Here is a 20,801-nt window from a genome sequence, read left to right as displayed (position 1 = left end):
AGTGCCAAACTTAAGCCCACCTGCAACCACAAGAATGGCAAATAGAGCTTTTTAAAACATCTATATTGCAAGCAGAAACTCCACAGATGAAAGTCTTTTAGGTATGGAGATACAAGGATTGGGAACTGTTGCATTTGCTGGATTTCTGATAGTCCTGGTGATGTTATGCCCACCAAGGAAAAAATGACTAACTTACCCCATGCCAAATCCTTGTCCAAAAAAAAAAAAAAATGCAACAAAGGACTTTTGAGAGGAGCTTCAGAGACTGTCAAGAGGTTTACATTGCAACACTGCTATTGGACTGGTCAAATATAGCTTAAGAGAGCCAGAAAACCACATCAAAGGAAACAGATGCCTCTTAGAAAATCACCACCACACCCATAGACAAAAGGGCTCAAATTAGTACAAGATAGATTTGGTCCACTTTAATTCCATGTAAAGGATTACTTGGGGTTGTGGGTGATAGTGGCTCAAATCAAGACATGTAGAAGACTGTGTCTGGCCAAATGATACCCTCAACTGATGGCTCTGAAGATGGATTTCCAAATAGTAACAATCACCTGGCAAGGTGAGCATTAGTAGGCCCCTCTCTGAGACATCAGGTAAGAGAAATTCACAAACTTGTTGACCAACTTGGAGCAGCCTCCCCCATTTGGTGCTCTCCAGATGGTGAATGGTCAGGAATGGTAGTTATTCCAAAAACGGAAGGACACCAGGGATCCTACCTCTGTGCTACAGCTACCAAAAGAAGGATTAACACTTGCTGGTGCTAATCATTACAGACTGAAGCATCTTCGGCATGAATGTAGAAAATGCAGGGTGAAAAGGGGGAAATGATGCCATGAACACAGTAAGGCAAGGAAGGCAATACAAGTAGTGCCACAGTAACACAGATCCAGTTTGAGTGTTAATGACCTGTAATGACCCGAAAGATATAGTGAAAATGGATAAGAATTATATCAGGTGTTGGAAAGTAGATGGAACTTTTTCCTTACGTGGTGGTCATGTGGCAAAATAAAAAAAAAATGGGAAAAAGTACATGCAGAAATACAGAAAGTTTTGAAAAGTCATTTCCCTATGGTTGCTAAGACTATTTTGCTGAGCTTTGAACAAGAAACTCTGCCTAAGAATATGGTACAGTTATTCAAATACATGATAACTACAACTAGAGTCATACTTGCTTCAAAATGGAAAGAAGGTAACCCAACTAATGAGAACTGGAGAAACAAATTAGCAGACTATGCAGTAATGGCAAAACTGACTAATTATGAAAACAGAAAACCCGTCAATTCAGTGATAAGTAGAAACTCTATTATGCACAATTTACTTCATAAAAGTCTATATATGAACAGTGGAACTTCTGAAAATATTGTTAATATTTAAACTATTGTTTCACTACTATAGTAAGAGCTAGATAAATGAAATAGAATTCAGAAAATATTGTTAGAGATTAATTTGCGTACTGATGCTTTGTTGTTATATTAAGCTGATTTAAGATAAATAGATCTACTTATGTACAGGATAACTGTGACTAGAGTTTGAATTGCTTTAAAATGGTAGGCAGAAGAAATTTAATTATGGAAGATTGGAATAGTAACTTAGTTGATTATGTAGCAATGGTAAGACTATTTAGAAATACAAGCAGCCAAAGAGAGTATGTAGAAATTGTATTATATACAACCTCTTTTTAATGGGGATAACAACAGAAAACTACAAACCAAAATTGGATTAGAAGTTTTGAGAAAATTATGAGTTTAGAAGAATCTACAATGAATTTTGGTGCAAAAAATGATTGTGTAGAAAGGATGGTAATAGTTGATTTACAGTGATTTTCCTTAAATATTTGATATTCTAGGTAACATTTGTTCAAGAACTTTTGGTGTTTCTTTGTAACCTTTATGTGCATCTGTATTTCTCCCCCCTCTTCTCTCTGTATTTTGCTGTTATTAAAACATTTTTAATGACCCACAGTATTAAAAACAGATGCAATGTGCTGCCTGCAATGCATCAGTCTCTTCTGCTTATACTCCACAACCCACTATCAATTTTTGTAGGGAGTGGAGTATAACATCTGAACCTGGACCACTGGGTTGCTTAGGAGTTAGCCCAATAATAAACCATAGGTAAAGTACTGGGCTGTCTGGATGTCACACTCCATAAAAGACAAAGGGGCCAATCAAGGTTTGTGGAATAAAAATGGAAGAGGTAGGTGTGCTACTTGTGCATGGCAACTTATCCATTTTTAAACCAATGGGTTGTTGTTACATGTGAACAGGGCCACACACAAGAATTTGGAAACAAAGCATGCAGTGATGTAAAGTTTTATTGACACAGAGAACTAAGAAAAAGATCTTATGGTAGATTTATTCATAAGACCATTTGAATTCTCCTCCAAACAAATCCGATTGAGTTAATGTGAAATCACTGCTCTTGAATGTGCAGCTCTTGGATATACAGATGGAAATGTCATTGTTGTATGGCAACAGTTGGTGCTAATTCAGGACTGAGATCTTTCTCCATTTTTCATTAGCCAATGAATTCTAGTCCTGCACTTGCTGATAATGTGCTTTAAGAAACTTCTCCGTGCACTTCTCCAAGTCTTACTTCCATGATACTAACCGTCTGTTGCCAAATGCCATATGACAGAGAAACAAGATACCATCCATGCTGCCCTTTGCAACATGCATCCTCCACTCTATCTCTCCACAACATAATGGCACGTTGTATACTGTGTGCTTATTTTCACTGGCATTGCGGAAATCTTTGTTTCACATGCTGCCAGTCAAGCATATGCAACCACCCCCACACTGATGCATCTTGGACCTCATCGACACAATATATTTTGTCAACAATGGGTTGATGCAGTCTTTAAGATATTCATTGATAGGATCCCAAAAAAGTTAATGGATGAACAAAGCAGCAGCTCACCAAAATCTGAACAGGATACACAGTCATATGAATTGCACCACAACTCATAAAAAAAACTGACTGCTCCCACAGGTAGAACCTCAGTAGGCATTTCCAGAACACCTCAAACAAAACCTAAAAATATGAAAATCACCTAGTTTTGATTCTAGACATAGAGGGATGGGTTAAATGGAATGTTTTGGATATTTTAGGTCACAGCTCCAAAAAAATTGCTAAACATGCTAAACAAAACAAGCAACTTGCCAAAACTCATGCAAACAATGAAATATTTTCAGGGAAAAAACACTTCTGGAAAGATGTGTTAACTTCAGCTTTTATGATTCTTCCTCCCCTTCATCATGGCTAGCTTTAGGACGAAAATGTTTCCTGTCCCTCTTCTTGCTACCATGGAAGCCCATGGTGACCACCACTCTCTCTTCATCTGCCTCCGAAGAATCTGCTTCAAGACTTCTTTGAACAATCATTTTCTCAAGCTTCAGCTGCTTTTCATCCTCCACTTCCTTTAAACCACTCTCTGAGGTATCTGGTATTACCTCACCTGCCTCATTCTGTGTGTCAAGCTTATTTGGAGGTTTTCCTTTGAGCTCCTGCTTTAGATTGATTGGCTTGGCCTCTTCATTCTCCTTTGCAGCTGCTCTTTTCCTTTCTGAACGATCTGAACCTAGCTTTGTGGGTTTTGTAAAGACAATCCTCCCAGCACCAGAGCTGGAGGGATCCTGGTTAAAAGATGGGGCATAGCCTTCAGGACAGGTGGAGCTTTGTTCCCCTCTGCTCTTTGTCAAGCCTTCCAGGAACTCCATGGCAGCTGACCTGTTGGTCTTATCACTGGACTCTGACACATCCTCCAAGCTGTACTTCGTCCAACGTTCTGGATGTACTATGTAGTCAGGAACTGTTTGGGACCTTATATGAAATGGAGAGGGCCTCCTTTGCCTTCCTGGGCTTTCCATGGGTATCTTGTTGGAAACGTTGGGTGGAGGGAGGGGGCGCTTAAACCTTCCATCAATTACATTGTCTTCAGCCATTGAGGGCACTGCCTGTTTGGCTGCCCCTTCCAGACAGTCAAAAATGCTCTGGCTACGCTGGGAAAAGCTGGAACTCATGCCTTTCAGATGGAATGGCTGGACCTGTGATTTCTGGTCCCTGTTCAGAGCATTGTTACTTTCTTCTGATCCACCAACCACATCATCCGAGGGAAGGGAGTCCTCAGGAGATACCGTATCGACTTCAGCATCACCTGCAAACCCAAAGTCCTCAGAATCTGAATCACTCAAAGAAATTGTATCTGAGGGAAGAACACCCTCATAATCTGTGGCCCCACCAGCCACAATACCCACAAAAGGTTCTCCTGCACCTTCATCTCCCATCGTTGGGTATTTATTTGGTTCTGCTAACTTGAATTAGGTCCTGCTGCAGCCAGTTATGTTTTCCAACTGTCCAGGGAGTTTAAAGCCTAGAACAAAAAAGAACAATTAAACATGTTCAACTGGGGAAAGGAGGGATACCATGACAGCTGGTCCTTCAAGAGAGAGACTTTAAAACCGAAAACTCCAAAAGACAAAAAGGAAAAAAGAAGAATTAGCTTTGATGGTCAACCCAGTCACTATCTTTAACTACTTTGACATTGTCATGTGCCACATACTGATTTCTCCCCTTCCTGTAATGTGTCTACATTTTTTAAAATAAAACTCTACTCTATACCTCACATACCAGTTATGATTTTACAGACCTGTTTCTATCATTCCTTGTTTAGTTAAATGCACCAGCACATCCTCTGCCACAAGGCACAATTAGGTAAGAATAATTTTTTTAGAAGAACTGTAAGCGGAGCAATTTCTAGTGCCCTAGGTTTGGGATCAGATTTACAAAATGTAAGTTCATTTTAGGTGAGAATTATGCTTAAATTATGGTTAGGTTGTCAGTATACCTTTGCCAGATACTGTGGTCTAAATATTTAATGCTAAATATTTCATATATTAAATGGGGCATGTTCCTCCTTATAAGAAACATTTGTGTAAGGCAAGCTAGAAATATGACCCAAATTAATACTAACGCTAACAAATTAACCAAATACAGAACATACAATTGAAATCTATTGGTGATAAATGTCTCTCACCCCAGAACAGTCATATGGTTTTGTCTCTCATTTGAAAAATAATCTTGAATATATGTCAGTGGCCTTCCTCCAAACCTTTTATAGATGTGTCTCTTCCTTTGCAATTGTTATTCTACTGTATCTTTTTATAACTGTCTGCACTGATGTGGTACCATTATTACTTGTGTCCAACTCTGAAATGTAGCAGTTTTTATTTTCATATTTTCCTTAAATGACTTATAAAAAAGACAAAAGAGCTGGGCATTCAGCATTCATGGAATTTATCTGGTATCTTTATGTGGTTAAACACCAAGCTGGTTCAGAGAACTTAATCCCATCTTTCTCATGAACTTCTTCTCATGAGGGCCTTCGTGGATGCTAATTTTTCCTATATCCATCCAGGTGCCTGTGCTGTTCAGTGGTTCTGTAACACTAATTTTCTTATCCCCTAGCAACTGATGGGGAAATATTGTACTGGATGGAAGCTGCACCAGGTCTTACTTTATGGTGACAGTAAACAGGCATGGAAAAATCTACTAGCCACTCACCATCTGGAGTTTGAACCAGCACTCCATCCTCTGGATCAGTTAAAGACACCAAAGTTCTCAGATCCTGTACCCTGGCAGTAAGAGGTTGGACATGTCATCAGCGCAAATAAATAAACGTGGAGTAGCAATTAACCAGTATGTCAAAAGTACTTGCTATTTTGGTATGTGTTGTCTCTAGCCTTGCACTAATACAATCTTCAAGTAATCCTTTTAAAATGGGAAAAGATTTTTGCACATGTTGCACAGACATCAATGTACCTATTTGGATATAGGACCTCAGCATGACACTGACACTGCTGTCTGACTTGCAGAGATAGTTAGACGTCCATTTTCTAAACAGAGGATGGATCTGGTACTGGCTACTTGCCAGCAGAAAGAGAACGGACAAAACAGATGTTCCCCTGCCTCCTGCAGGCCCTACCCAAATCTGCTGTAGCAGATTGGTCTTTTGGAGCAAACAGGCAGGAGGGTGGGTGCTGCAGGCAGAAGCTGAGAAGAAGCAAGGGGACGTTGCATTGTGTGAGTAGATGTCTGCTTGTGCAATGGATTCAACCTAGAACAATTAATAAGAGATTCAACTAATTTCCTTAACAGTAGCAAGAAACTGAGGAACTGGAAAGAAAGAATGCAAACATTTATTGTAGGCCTTTTTCTGTTGGAACTTAAGATAGGATTTTACTCTTATTAGCTTTATTTCTCAGGCTGAAATAAATGGAAAAATTTAAAGGCCCAAAAATAGACATCATACAAGCTGTATTTTTTTTTCAAGTGAGGCTTTAGGTTTTCTTCACTGGCAATATATGGAAAATGAAAATGCAGATTACATAAAGAAAAGACTCACAGGTTCTTTGTAGTGATCTGATTAGTATATAATTCAAACAGAATGGCTTCTCTCTGGTTAGAAAAGTCCCCATCAGAATCTTCCATACTAGTTTTGATCTGTTATCTCAGCTGTAGGAAAAACAAAAAAACACACACTCTTGCAGCAACTCAAGTCTTCAGTTTTGTCATTATCTGATACATAAATGCTTAGCTCTGATTCAGATGTTTTTGTGTTGGACTTTCAATAAATAATGGGACTCCATAGCTGTATCTGTCATCAAGTTACATTTTTGTAACTTGTCAAAAGCATACAAGCCAAGGAAAAGAAACTACAATATGCTGCACTCTTTCATACAAATTCCAAAAAGACCTCACAAGTCAGTTACTAATATGTAACTCCTGCTTTTTCAGAGTGCAAAAATCATTGGCTGAGATCCACTGTCCCAAAACAAGACCTCCATGCATCAGGAGGACTCTACCAGACATCATCACATTGAAACCAACCATTGCAGGGAAACTAGAGAAAGTCATCTAACTGAATGGAATACCCCAGGTTAGTCTATCAGGAAAGCCACTTATAGGAAATTCAATTCCTTCTCCCACCATTTTCTAAACAACGAGCACTAGCGTGTATGTATTTCCTGACCCCAAATAGAGCAATAACAATGAGCAAGCTCTCTACCTGCTTTCAGTTAAAAGCATGTTAAAAGCCTTTTAACTTGCAGATATCATTTGCAGGAGTACAGCTAGCACGAGGACGTTATGAAAAATCTGTTGAGTGCTATAAAACACCAATGTCACTGATGTTCTTAGAAGCAGAGGTGCTCCCTTTTGTAGAGTTGCTACCTCCAGCAGAAGACATTGTAATACATGAGGTTATACAACCATGGCAAGCACATGACCCTATATATAGATATATAATCTCTGGAGCTTGGGCCAAGAACAATAACCTAGAATAGAGTCAACTGGAAGACATTTTTCTCCACTCACTGATAAGATGCCAGAGTTTGAGGGTAGACAAAAGAAAGGACTTCCCCATACATGGCATTAACTTGAGGAATTCACTGCCACAAGACATGGCAACAGACACTGATTCAGATGACTTTAAAAGATGGTGGTATCAAAGAGGGCCAGGAATGCAGGGTTTTTTTTTTTTTTTTGCTTCATTCTCTAGAGGGCGATGCGATTTAAGGGATACGCTCCGTGACGAGCACGCACATTCAAAAGGATTCCATTTTGCTTTAATGGACCCGAGAGAATTTGACAATGGTCGAAGGGCAGGCCCATTACGAGCCATTAGCCCAGACGACTCCTTCAGAAGCAGTGAATCCCCAGAAGCAAGTGCGAAGGGGCAGAGAGGAACTATTACTTCGTGCTCGGCCTGTGGGCTTTCCGGGCGCATCTGGCTGGCCACTTCCAGAAACTAGGTGCTGGACCTTCGGCCCGACCCGGCTATGCAATTCTCTCTCCCTTCTCCTTAATACAACCGAGAGTACCGCGGGCCGCTCCCGGGAACGACATCACCAGCGGGGTAACAGCCCCGTTGCACCCACAGGGCAGCCTCGCACCATTCTTCTTACCTCCGTCCAAGCCGGCCCCTCCGCGCCTTCGCCGCCCCCCTACACCAACTCACTTCAGTCAGGCACCGACTACTGCAATCCTGCCGCGGCCTACCGTCTTCCGGCGCACGCTTGGGACATGAAGTTTTACTGTTTCAGAGCACAGTAACAAACGGCACTAATTTGGAGAGCTAGGACTACCTATCCCAGAAGGCTCCTCGCAGATAAGCCGGACTTCTTCCTCTGACCTCTTTTCTCGATCGATTCGGGATGCCGTTTTTGTCTCCGCCTCGTGGGGTGCGTGAAGTGCGTGTCTTCACCGTAGAGCTAGAAAATCAAGAAGAGTACGTGCTCTTGGCCACTCTTGTTTCAGAGTGGGGTAACAGCCCAACATGCTGCCTTACATCTGAGGGCGGCTTTCATTTGGGAAGAGATGAGTTCGCGGCTGTTAATCTAGATGTACCTTTGCTGCCACCCAAAGTATGGGTTCGTGTGGGAGTTCTTTTCGTAGAAATTCCAACAAAAATGACGATTTTACCCTCCAAAAGATGGACATGAGTGCACTGGAAATTTGTATACGAATCAGCTGTATCACTGTTCTCTTTTGCAGGTTGGAGTAGAAGAGCCTGTATCTGGGATGTTGGGCGAGCCTTTAAAGAGGGGGCAACTGTCAATCACTGTCCAGCGCAGTGCCACCTGAAGTGTAGAATCATAACAGAGGGTATTGTAACCCCTATCCCCTAAAGGACCCATTGGCGATCCTCCCCAGCCCACGAACATGCCTGGAAAGAGCCAGGTAGGGGTTCTCTCTGCCTATGGGAATATTAACCGCAAACTACATTACAGGGCTGTTATAATGTGCCCTCCTTTAGCCCCAACTTATAATAAGTGGATAGCAATTTTGTTCATCTGTTATTACCTTATTACACTTACATGCTGCCTTAATTTCCTCCAAGTAACCCAAGGTGGCATACATGGTCCTCCCCATTTTATCTTCACAACAACTCTGTGAGGTGGGTTATAGGCCGAATGGAGGCCAAATGTCCACGACGACCAAAGACACCCAATGAACCTGCACTAGAACTCAGATCTCTCAAGTCCCAGTCCAAAACTCTAACCACTATTCCACATTAGCAATTCCTTTCAGGGGTGCAGCTAACAATTCTCCTAGGTCAGCACTATGAATATATTTCTCTGCTTCCCCTCCCTCTCCCTGAGAAATGGGGACAGTAATATAGGACAGTTATTTCTCAGTTCCTAATGCAAGGAAGCATTAGTAGGATTGTTCTTGTTCATCTTCAAAAACTCAGAAAATTTGCTTTCCCTGTACACAAGAAAGGCACAAGCTTCTGTCATTGTTTCTACTTTTGTTAGAGAGGACAATTCCGGCAAATCATGGTACCAACAAAGTCCTAGATTTTTATCAAGAGCTGCTAGCACTTTTTCTGAAGTAGAGAAGGCAAGACAGAGTGCTAAGCTTCAAAAATAACCAGACACTTGTTTATGGCTGTGGTTTCAGCAGCATACTTAGCAAATGCTCTGTGCTCTGAGGTGGCAGGACAGGTAGTGTGGTGCTGTCAAGGCAATTTATCATGCATCTGGAGTTTGTTTCCTGTGTGTGGTTTACTGCAGCACTGTGTTGGCTGTTACTATTGTCACTCCATGTTTTCCTTTAGCTCTCTAAAATCTGACACTACAATTCAATACAATGGGTCCAATGGGTCTGTTCACAGAATTGATGCAGCCATTGATGGGTTGTGGTGTGAACTGGTGACCGTTTTGAATATTCAAACTGCAGCAAGTAGTGCTCCTGGGTTATTGTGTTGTCTGAAACCAGCAAAGGGGTGGTGGTAGCATGGTCAATAGCAGGGTGCACTGCCCAGCATGTCTTGAATGTTCAAAATGGTTGTGGGCATGCACCACAAAGGCTTAAAAAGCCACAGCTGGTTCAGTGATCCTGTGAATTGATACCTATCCAGAGGTAAGCTGCACTGAATGTGAATGGGACTGAAGAGCTAGTGCATCTTCTTGTATGCACCCCATCTATATTTTTTTAATAGTAAAGAGGCACAGGAGGAGTATAAAAGGTTTAAAACCACCAATGTCTGTTGTGTATATGAAGATGACACTTGTTGAGCTAATAACTTGAAACTTGGCACCCATGATGTACAGCTATGCAAATTTCAAGTAATCTAATAAATTTTGCCACAGATATAACAAATTAAATGGTCCTGAAACTGGAAAAAAATCAATCTTTTTAAATAAAACATGCATTTCTTTCCAATGTGGGTGGAAACTACTGATATGCTTTATCCAGGCTTGCTGAGGAAGGCAATCTTTCATCTGTTTGGCAACATTCTGAGCGGTGGTTCAAAAGTTACTAAGGTTTTCATGGCCCCATTAAAGCCTATAGCAGCAGCTGCTGAGAATGATATACGGGATATACTTGGTTCCATTTTGAGCTAGAATGCTTCCAGTACTCCAGTGTACTCCTATGTTTGCAGAAGGAATTTATGTTCCAAAGGAGAACCAGTGGATTCCATATGCAATGCCTATTGGATTATGGAAGGTGGCCATTCAGGGTTAAGGAATATGTTACTCTACAGATTAGGACCATAGCTTGCCTTTTTTTTTCAGTGTGGCAATAAGGCCTATAAAACCCTCCCATTTGATTAGACTGGAAGATGTCATTTATCCCGCATTGTCATAGGTCTGCAAGTTGACTCACCAGATGTTAGAATCATGGGGTATTTCACCCGAAAAAAGAGTGCCATTGAAAACCCCTTGGTAGTAAAATACTTGAAATACTTCAGATAGAAGTATCTTCTTTGCCTGGATTAGTTTTGTGAACTGGAATGACTCTCAACTCCTTAGTGGCAGCAAAAGGTAGTGTGGGTGCTCTGATGAACCAAGCCTGTAGTGAATCTATCAACAAGAAAGGAGAGGTGGACCAACATGGATTAAGAACAAGTTCAGATGTTACACAAAGGACTAGAGGCAGAGGAATAGGACCTGTGGGGTTGGCTGCCAAGTGTTTTAAGACAGTTTGCCCCACTACTCAAAGGTTTCTTAATAGGCTTGGTAATCTACATTATCATACTTGTCATAGTTTATATGTTTCTCATTAAATATTGTGCTACCTGTTTACTGAAAAAAAAATAATTGAAAAATGTATGCACAGGAGAGCTGATCACATGGTGACTATGTGAATCATTAGAGTCTGGGCAAGATGAAGACTATATTGTGGTTGTGAGAATAATGAGTATTAATGCAAAGCAAAGCTGTTAGCACAAAGGGGGAATTGTAAAAGAAGGTCTCAAGCCTAGTCTAAGAAAAGGCTTCCGATTGACCTGAAAGCTCTTCACTGCTTTTTGACCCTACATAGTGGGTAAACTGTGTAAGGGTAAAGAAAAGTACGGATTGGCTTAGAAAAGATACATTACACAGTGACCATTGTTCTAAAATGAGAATGGCTCTTGCTTGAAGAAATTGTGAATTGCTCTTGCGTAAAGCTGGATAACTGCTGCTAACTGCAGACACTAAATGTATTTTCCATCATGATGTCCTCCCACGGTATGTACATGATGCAACACATAACAGTATGTGCATAAGTACTATAAATATAGACCATGTAATGGGAAGAGCAGGGAGCTGGCTGTACAAATCTTTGTGCTTTAGACTTTCTCTTCTCTTTTTTGGAGTGCTTCTTGTCTTAATAGAATCTCTGGCAGATTGAACTTCTAAACAGAAGTGAAGGCTATTTCCTTCAACAGGACTGCTTTTTCTAAGTTACAAAATTATGCAGACTCGTAGTCTTTTTCCCCTTCCTTTTGGGGGATATTCATGCACGTTCACACTTGTACTAAGGCACATTAGCACAGGTTCAAATTAGTGCTAATGCATATTAGCTGAAGTGGAATTAAATTTTCATGCATCCTTGAAAAGAAAGTCTGAGTCTGTCATTGAGTAGACAACAGCATGAAAAATGCCTGACAATCAGTGAAATGTGGCTTGCACCCGACATAGTTTTCAGGCAAAGCAGTCTTACTTATTTAACATTCTATCCTCTTTTTTCTGCTGAGAAGGCCCCTACAAATGCTTTTCATGCATGATTGTTGAAAACAGTTTAAAGAGTTGGAGATGATGACAGCTCAGTTCTCTTGCTCCTGAAGTATTTGGGTCTAACAGCCTCTGTAAGGGTGCAGTCCTGGATCTTACTTAGGCTCTGATGCAAATCTCCAGGAAACTGGGAGGAGAGTTTCTGCTTGGTAAATTTGTAAACAGTGGAAATAACATCTACTTTATGTCCCTGGTGAAGTTTTCTTTGTCAGAAGCAATACAGCCCAAAGGAAATCAGCAAAGCCTCCTATGCTTGCAGTTCTTCCAAGGTTAATTGTGATGCCATGGACTTTTAGATCTTCCTTAAAAAAAAAAAAAGTACGTCCTTCATCATGTGCCCTCTGTAACATAAACTGCTGTCATTTCATTTGCATCATCAGTTTAAATCCATATGTCTTCTGGAGGACTGCTAATTACAGCAGTTTATGTCAAGTGAGCTCTTTTTTAAGTATGTTGCACAGCATTGGCATACCAGATGAGGAAAAAAAAAATCTTTATTCTGATGTGAAAAAGGAGATTTAAACCAGAAATACAGGGATTCCTATTTGAAAATCCAGTTACTGTTCCCAAATATAAAATGTTGTCATTAATTGTGTGAGATAGGGTTGCCAGGTGTCCTTTTTTTATTGAGGACCACCCTTTGTTTGAAGGACTTTCCTGTTCAATTCCAGTTTAAAAATAACTATCACACTTGTGGTCCATCATAAGTTAGCATCTGGACAACTAGCTTCTGAACAGACGTGTGCACAGGAGAGTAGTAAACTGTCGTACTCTCCATCCTTTTCTCACTATGGTGAGGTGGCGTGTTTCTATTTACATTATTGCAATTATTTCTAAATTTGCAGCTATGCGTATTAACACATGCAGATTTTATGCAGCTCACTGTCTCCTGTTTCCCTTTTTTAATAGTTCATAAATGGCCGCTCTGGAGGAGGTGTTACCATAAATGAGAAGTTAATGGCATGGCAGGGTGGGGTGAGTAAAGTTTCACAAATAAACATATTTTGAAACATATGAACTTTGGGCTTGGCGAATGCCACTTCTCTTCTAGTCCCCAGGTAGAATTCCTACCATACTGAAATAATGTGTAGCCAAAAACCAATACGAGGCCAGCGGTGTTTTGTGGGGAGCTGAGACTGGGCATCACTTCTGCATGGGCAGAAGTGATGCCATTATGACCCTATGGAGACCCTTCAGCCCACGAGTGGGCAACTCATGGCCCTCCAGATAGTTTGATCTGCAGCTCCTTCTTATCAGCCCTATGCTGTATAGCCTTGGCTGAGGGATCATGGGTGCTGCAAGTCAAACATCTGGAGGACCACAAGCTGCCCACCTCTGCTTAAGCCCAATCCTCACTTGTACAACCACTGATAGGACTGGGCCTCAAGAAGCACAAAGTTAACTGGAGATAAATGGAATAGCATGGAAAATGAATTTAAAACAGGATGTTCCTTGTTATGAGAGCTTGCAAGAGAGTCATTTTGTCAGGTGTTCATATATCTTAATGATAGTGACTGAACGGCAGCTGTTGATCTATTTCCAATTAAATGGTTGAAATCTGGAAATCGAGATAATGGAATAATTCTATAGGGTATAACACTAACTGATTTTCTCCCTACTGGGCAGTCGTTAATGCATTTCTAGGCCAGGGGCTGGAAACCTCTTGTGAGGAAGGGCTCCATTTAGATAAAGAAGCTGAAATGTTCCTAAGTTCCCATGAATCTTTGTGCCACTTTACACCTGAACTTCTGATGACTCAGATATTTGAATGTGTGTTCATCTTATCAATTCACAGCATTTTATTATTAAGGACTTTTAAAGGAAGCATGTTTCAACTCTTGTGTCCAGGACAGTTAATCTATTTGAATGACAACCTCATTTAGCAAAGAACTTTGTCCTGCTATTGAAGAAAAAGATGATACAAGGCTGTCAACTCAATTTCTTCATCTCACTGAACAATGCAGAAGATTAGGGAGAGCTCTATGGCATGCTCACCTTTCTCAGTTGAGGAAGGGCTGATTATCTTGCTCATCTTTGCATGTACCGTCCTTCCACTGATGTGGAGCTCATCCTGGTTCCTGCCTGGGGAAGTGAAGCTTGACATGCAGCACAAAATTAGAGGGGAAGTTCTTTTTTCAGAAGCAAAATTGTGTGTGTTTGGGGACTTTTTGCTCATACAAAAATAAAATAAAATAAAATCATGAGTTGTAGAAAGAAGAGAGAGTAAAACACTGCTTTCCAGCCAGGGTGTTGAAGCAGCCGAGGGAAACAGAGCAGGCATATTAGCACTTTTTGACTAGAGCATAGAAATGCCAGGTGTACTAGGCTAGCCCAAAGTCCTCCATGATTCAGGCAAGTGTGGGTAACCTCCAGCCAGATGCAGCTCACAAATGGCCCACAAGTGATAATACCAGAGATCGGATTTAACCATAGCTGAATTACAAATGCCTTGAGTGGTATCCAGCATGGCCCATTTAGTTTCCCTACTAATGCACTGCTAGCGTAAGCAGTTTCTACCAGTAAATCAGCTGGCATGATGGGTTTTCCTGGAAAACTTATCATACCAGCCTGGTCTGTTTATCAGTACATTACTAGTATAGGTGTTGGATACTGCACTGTAGCATTAAAGCTGCTGTAGAGGAGCTTATTCCCAAGTAGATATGCAGAGAATTGAAATATGCTTGTATGCTTGTTGGGGAAATGTGCAAACTGGCATGAATTATATCTGCCCTTGGCCCTGCCCCAGGCCCTTCCCCTCACCCACTGCTGGAACCCCCTCTGGGGTGCTTCTGCAACTGGAATTTGGCTTGCCACCCTTTCAATACGTGTTGGCCTAGCCACTATGCAAACTGTTCTACAGACTGTGACCTGCAGCTCTCTGCTATAGCTTAAGCCGCTGGAGTTCCAGAATGTGAAAGAAAATGAGGTCAGAGCATCTTGCAAAATTTCCCATAAATCATAACATGGAACTTGCCCTTACTGGGAGAAATGAGCACAACATCCTAGTACCAGTCTAGGGAAGAGTAAATAATATTGGTTATCTGACAGCATAAAGCATGGAATAAAGCACTGCAGAAGATTTGGAGAGTGAGGGTGGGAATAAACTAGTACGAGTGCATTTTTATCAGTACACAGGGTTGGTTAATCTGACAAAGACCCCCAAAATGTGTGTCCAATATTTCTGGACTGACCTTACCAATTAGATTAGTCACAAGAAACTCACCCACCTTCAATATCTGTTATTATTTATGTTATTCTGGTTTGATGCAAACCTACAGACACTTCCATTCCTACCTTTTCCTCTAGTATTGACACCATTTACTCACTTAGAACATGGTCTTCTGCATGTGTATCAGAAGCAAGTTCTTTCGGGTTTAGTGGGGCTTACTACCAGGTCAATGTGCATGGGGTTTTGCAGCCTTATTTGTTCCAGAGAACAAACCAATGTGCTCCTCTATTTTTACGATCACCCAATGTTTTTCTTCAGTTGTTGATTTTTCATGAATCCAAAACAAGAACAAATCTGCAATCACAGCCTAATCATTGCTAATGTTAATGTGTGTTAACATTACCAGCCAATCACTTGGACAAGTACGTCCTACCACCTGCTTACTGGACCCTTGTCCATCTTGGCTACTCAAGAAAACCAAGGACGGGATAGGGACCTGGATCCTGGAGGTTGTCAATGCCTCTCTAAGGGACGGCTGGGTACCTGCCCCTTTAAAGGAGGCGGTAGTCCGGCCAGTCCTAAAGAAGGCATCCCTGGATCCAGAGATGGCCGCCAATTATAGACCGGTGGCCAACTTCCCGTTCTAGGGCAAGGTGTTAGAGCGGGTGGTGGCAGGACAACTCCAAGCAATCCTGGATGAAACTGATTATCTGGACCCATTTCAGTCTGGCTTCAGACCCGGGTATGGTACTGAATCTGCCTTGGTCACCCTGTACGATGACCTGTGCAGGGAGAGAAACAGGGGGAGTTCGTCCCTGTTGGTTCTCCTGGACCTCTCAGCGGCTTTCGATACCATCGACCATGGTATCCTTCTAGATAGGCTAGCGGGACTGGGAGTTGGAGGCACTGCTCTGTGGTGGTTCCGCTCCTATCTCAATGGCTGATTCCAGAAGGTGGTGCTGGGGGACTATGGCTCTGCGCCATGGCAGTTATGCCATGGAGTTCCACAGGGGTCCATTTTGTTCCCCTTGCTATTCAACATCTACATGAAACTGCTGGGAGAGGTCATTAGGAGGTGTGGGCTGCGGAATCATCAGTACGCTGATGATACCCAGCTCTACCTCTCGTTCTCAACCAATCCAGGTGAGTCAGTGGCTATACTGAACCAGTGCCTGGCCGAGGTAATGGGCTGGATGAGGGCCAATAAACTGAAGCTCAATCCAGACAAGACGGAGCTCCTGTTGGTAGGTGGTTGGGGCTTCAGGGTGGGGGACCTGGACCTTGTCCTGAATGGGGTTGCACTCCCTCTTAGGGACAAGGTTTGCAGCTTGGGAGTGCTCCTCAACCCTGAGCTGTCATTAGAAGCTCAGGTGACGGCGGTGGCGAGGAGCGCTTTCCTTCAGCTTCGGCTGATCCATCAGCTGCGTCCCTACCTGGAGAAGGATTGCCTGGCGACAGTGACTCATGCACTGGTAATTTCCCGATTAGATTTCTGTAACACGCTCTACGTGGGACTACCCTTGAAGACGGTCTGGATACTTCAGTTGGTGCAAAACAGAGCTGCCAGGTTGCTGACGGGGACTGGGCGTTGTTCTCATATAACCCCAGTTCTCCGTCAGCTTCACTGGCTCCCCATTGAAGTCCGGGCCCAATTCAAGGTGTTGGTTATCACCTATAAAGCCCTTAACGGCTTGGGACCTGGTTATCTAAAGGAACGCTTGCGTCCATATATGCCCTCCCGCCCCTTGAGATCGGCAGCAGAGGCCCTTCTCCAGGAACCCTCCGTGAAAGATATTAGGAGGGTACCTGGAGGAGGGCCTTCTCTGTGGTGGCACCCCAACTATGGAATGCGCTCCCCAGAGAGGTCTACCTGGCGCCGTTGTTATTTGTTTTTCGGCGCCAGGCCAAGACCTTTTTATTTAAAAGTTATTTTAATTGTTAACTTATGAATTGTATTTATGGAATTTTTAGGTATATGCCGAGATGCTTCCGGTTTTTTAACTCTAATTGTACAAGTTGTTTATTTATGTTTATTTATTATTGCTGTAAGCTGCCCCGAGGCTTTTGCAAATGGGGCGGCATAAAAATGGTTTAAATAAATAAATAGTCCTTTCAGCCCACAGCTCATAATCCCATCACATCTACTATGGTGTTATCAAAAACTACATTCTTGTTGATAGTGCATGAGCCAACCTTTCAGGCTGAGCTGCTGGCCACTCCATCTCCACAAAACTTGCTTCTTAGCCACGATCATTCTACACCGTCCATGAGAGTTTCTTTAAATTGTGTCTATGCATACTAGTGTGTAGGCACACAGATTCTCGGCTCTTCAGTGAAGCAGCTTTACAAACAATGCCTGGAGCCCCTTCCAGAAGGTTAAACTTTCCTCAAAGCAGCTGTTTGGCAGGAAGTGGGGAGGGGGGGCAGGATGGACAGAATGCAGCACCCAGCAGCTGCTTAGAATTATTATTCCAGTGGTTCCTGAGAAGGCCAGACCAAACTGGCTGTATGGTAAGTGCTGTGAGGAAGAAAGGGAGGAGGCTATGAGGAGTGTGTTGAATACCTGAAATGTGTCCTTTGCTAAGGACTGTCCCAGGGGGCATAGCCTCTTTCATGCCAAGGGCTGCTTTCCGTGCTTGGAGGCAGCGTATTGAAAGGACACAGGGCCAAAGCGTGAGTCATTTTCTCGGCTGCAATGCAAACAACAACCAGAGTTAAAGTTTCTTTTCTTCTTTGCAACACCTGTCATTTGCAACAGCTGAGTGGCGTGGCCACAGTGCCTGCTTGAGCATCTGGCAGCCCAATGAATGGAGGCAAACAGTGGTGACAAAAGTGGGAGCAAATTTAGCAGTCATGGAATAAGAGAAGTCCTCTTATGGATCAATAATTAGTTAAAATCAGAAAGCAGAGAGTGAGGATAAATAGCAAATTCATCCAGTGAAGGAATGTGAGCACTAAGATCCTACATAGATCTTTCCCACTTGTTCATAAATGATCTGGAGTTAGGAATGAGCAGCGAAGAGGCCAAGTTTGCTGGGGATAACAAATTACTTAGCAGAAGTTTGTGAGTAGTTCCAAAAAATCTCTCTTAACTGCCAAAGGAGATCAAATTGGCAAATGCTGTTCATGTAAGCCAGTGGTTTTCAACCACTGGTCTGTGGGAGATTTCCTGCTGGGCCATCGGGGGCCCACATCCCACTCGCGAGACCAGCATGGCGGCTGGCTGTGCTCCGCCACCTCTTCCTCAGTTGGCATCACATTCATGGGGGTGTGCTGATGCCACTGGAAGGCCCAGGGACGGGAGAGATGGCTCGGTGGGAGCCGGGTGGGAGCCACACCACGCCAATTTTAGTATTTTGTTCTTTTGCTGGTATTTTTTGCTGCTGTTTCTGGTTGTTTTAGCGTTTTTTGGCCTTGTGTTTGGAAACTAATACACAGAATGCTGTATTGTGTGTGTGGTGCTTTCTGTTTCTGCCTCAATGGTCCCCGAGCTGGTTTCCCTGTTTTTATCAGTCCCCAGCTGTGGGAAGGTTGAAAACCACTGATGAAAGCAAGTATATAGTAACAAACACCAGGACAAACACAACCAACAGCCATCAAGGCTTAAGCTGGTTGGGATCTGAGGTAGTAGTGTCTGACCCAGAAAGAGAACTTGGGGTTGTGGTAGACAGCTAGCAGAAAATGTCAACCCCTTCTGCAGCAGCTGCAAAAAAAAATTAGGTGTAATTAGGAAAGTAATGAAAGTACAACTACCAAGATCTTGTTCCAGTTTACAGATCTATGTTGCAACCACAATTAAAACAGTGTACAGTAATCCCCTGAAATTTGCAGGGGTTACATTCCTAAAGCACCCACAAATTGTGAAAAACCATGAATTTGGTGCCAGTGATGGGCGCCGGCCGCCAAGGCAGTGCGGGTGGGGGGTGCGCGCACAGAGATTTTCTCTGAGTGAGTCCAAACTCTGAGGAAACAATCTCCTTGCAAGTAAGCTGCTGCACGGGGAGGTGCTGGCTTACTTGCAAGATTGGCTTGGACTCGCTCAGAGAAAAATCCTGTGAAAGACCGAAGCCGCGAACGCTGAACCACGACTTCACGGACGTATACTGTATAGGTTTGGAAAAAGAGCTGAAAGGGGCAATTGAAGCAACTCCCTTATGAGGAAAGTTTACAACAGCAGGGATTGTTTGGCTTAGTAAGGGGAGCCAACTTAAGGCATGGTGTGGAGCTAACAGATAAGGAGACATTTTTCTCCTCATCCTAATACGAGTACCTGGGGTCATCCCATGAAACTGATTGGTGAGACATTCAGAGTCTACACAAGGAAGTACTTCTTCAGACAGTGCTTAATAAAAGTATGGAATCTGTTGAAGATGTAGCAATGGCCAGCAACTGGGATGTCTCTAAATGAAGACAGGACAAATTAATGGAAGATGAGGCTATCAATCGCCTTATCCTGACAGCTGCCTCCAGCATCACAGCCAGCATGCTTCCGTGCACCAGTTTTTGGAGAACATAAGCAGGAGGGTGCTGTTGCATTCATGTTTTGACTTACCTCATGGGGTTGTTGTGAAGATAAAATGGAAAGCGGGTGGATTACGTAAGCTTCCTTAGGTTTCTTTTAGGAATAAAGGAGAATACAAGCAAGCAAACCAATAGATGTCCCACCTGTAGGTTTCCTGTGTGCAGCTGGTTTGCTGCTGAGCGAAAACATTCCGGTGTTAAAATCTAATCTAATCTAATGACGGATAGTAGATGGACCCTTGGTCTGATCCAGCAGTTTCTCTTACTTTCTTCTGGCTCCTGCACTCAAGAGGCCCCAGCAGCAAGAGCAGCTGCTCCACCACATTTGGTGGCTCATTGGTCATTTGCCGGGTTGCAGCAATGTTGGCAGTCACGGCAGAAGTCCTTTTAGCATCTTTTGACAGGCTACACAAAAACTCCTGAAGGCCACATGTGGCTCAGATTGGCCTTGTGTATTCCATGCATATTAAGATGTGAGGAGGGTACAAGCCATTCCCACCGCTGACATTACAAGTTGTTGAAGTATTTCAGATTGGTAAATTTCAGTAAATTCAGTGAAGTATTTCAGTAAATTCCAAGTTACTCAAAATTTACAGAACTGAGCATTGAATGAGACTTCACCACTTGAAAGCTCTTGGTAATTGTTCCCACTTACCCAGATCTTTATCAACACTATCTTTATGCGGAATTCATTATTCTGCTCTTGAGAAGACTGTTTGAATGACACAGATGAGATACGGGAGTCATGCTGCACAATACCAGGATGAGGTATTGCAGCTTTTTAACAGCAGCATCTTTTCATATATATTTTTGGAACAGGAAGTGACCAACTATTGATTTTAAACAGGAAGAAGAACAAAAACCTCAAAAGGAAATATTAAGGAAGCAGAATTCACCAAGTTGGATTTCATCCATAAAGCCAGAATTAGCAGTGATTCCATGGTGTTAAGGAAGAAATAAATCTGACAGTACACCACTAGGTTTTTAGGTTGTTTTGTTTTCATATATCATTTAAAAAAAAGTAACTTTGACAGATTCCT

At 42.5% G+C, this 20,801-nt stretch overlaps 1 protein-coding gene across 6 annotated transcripts; it reads right to left on the bottom strand.

Annotated features, from left to right (window-relative positions):
* Window positions 1-2,305: 2,305 nt before the first annotated feature.
* TSSC4 (tumor suppressing subtransferable candidate 4) lies at window positions 2,306-20,586 on the bottom strand. Of its 6 annotated transcripts, none has more exons than XM_044425536.1 (6): window positions 17,804-20,586; window positions 14,067-14,167; window positions 8,416-10,877; window positions 8,154-8,279; window positions 6,413-6,522; window positions 2,306-4,381 (listed from the first exon to the last, which is right to left on the bottom strand). In XM_044425536.1, the coding sequence occupies exon 6, from the start codon at window positions 4,293-4,295 to the stop codon at window positions 3,243-3,245; it is 1,053 nt and encodes a 350-aa protein (XP_044281471.1). In that variant the 5' UTR covers window positions 4,296-4,381; window positions 6,413-6,522; window positions 8,154-8,279; window positions 8,416-10,877; window positions 14,067-14,167; window positions 17,804-20,586; the 3' UTR covers window positions 2,306-3,242. The 6 variants fall into 6 exon arrangements, with proteins under 6 accessions (XP_044281471.1, XP_044281472.1, XP_044281473.1 ...); XM_044425537.1 differs by having other exon boundaries at window positions 8,416-8,648; XM_044425538.1 differs by lacking the exon at window positions 8,416-10,877.
* Between the last annotated feature and the right edge of the window lie 215 nt (window positions 20,587-20,801).

This window comes from Varanus komodoensis, unplaced genomic scaffold (assembly GCF_004798865.1).
Source record: "Varanus komodoensis strain SLA01 unplaced genomic scaffold, ASM479886v1 scaffold16, whole genome shotgun sequence".
In the NCBI taxonomy this organism is placed as follows: Eukaryota; Metazoa; Chordata; class Lepidosauria; order Squamata; family Varanidae; genus Varanus; species Varanus komodoensis.
Note: the sequence above shows the minus strand (reverse complement) of the source record. Positions and strands in the feature narration are given on the sequence as shown.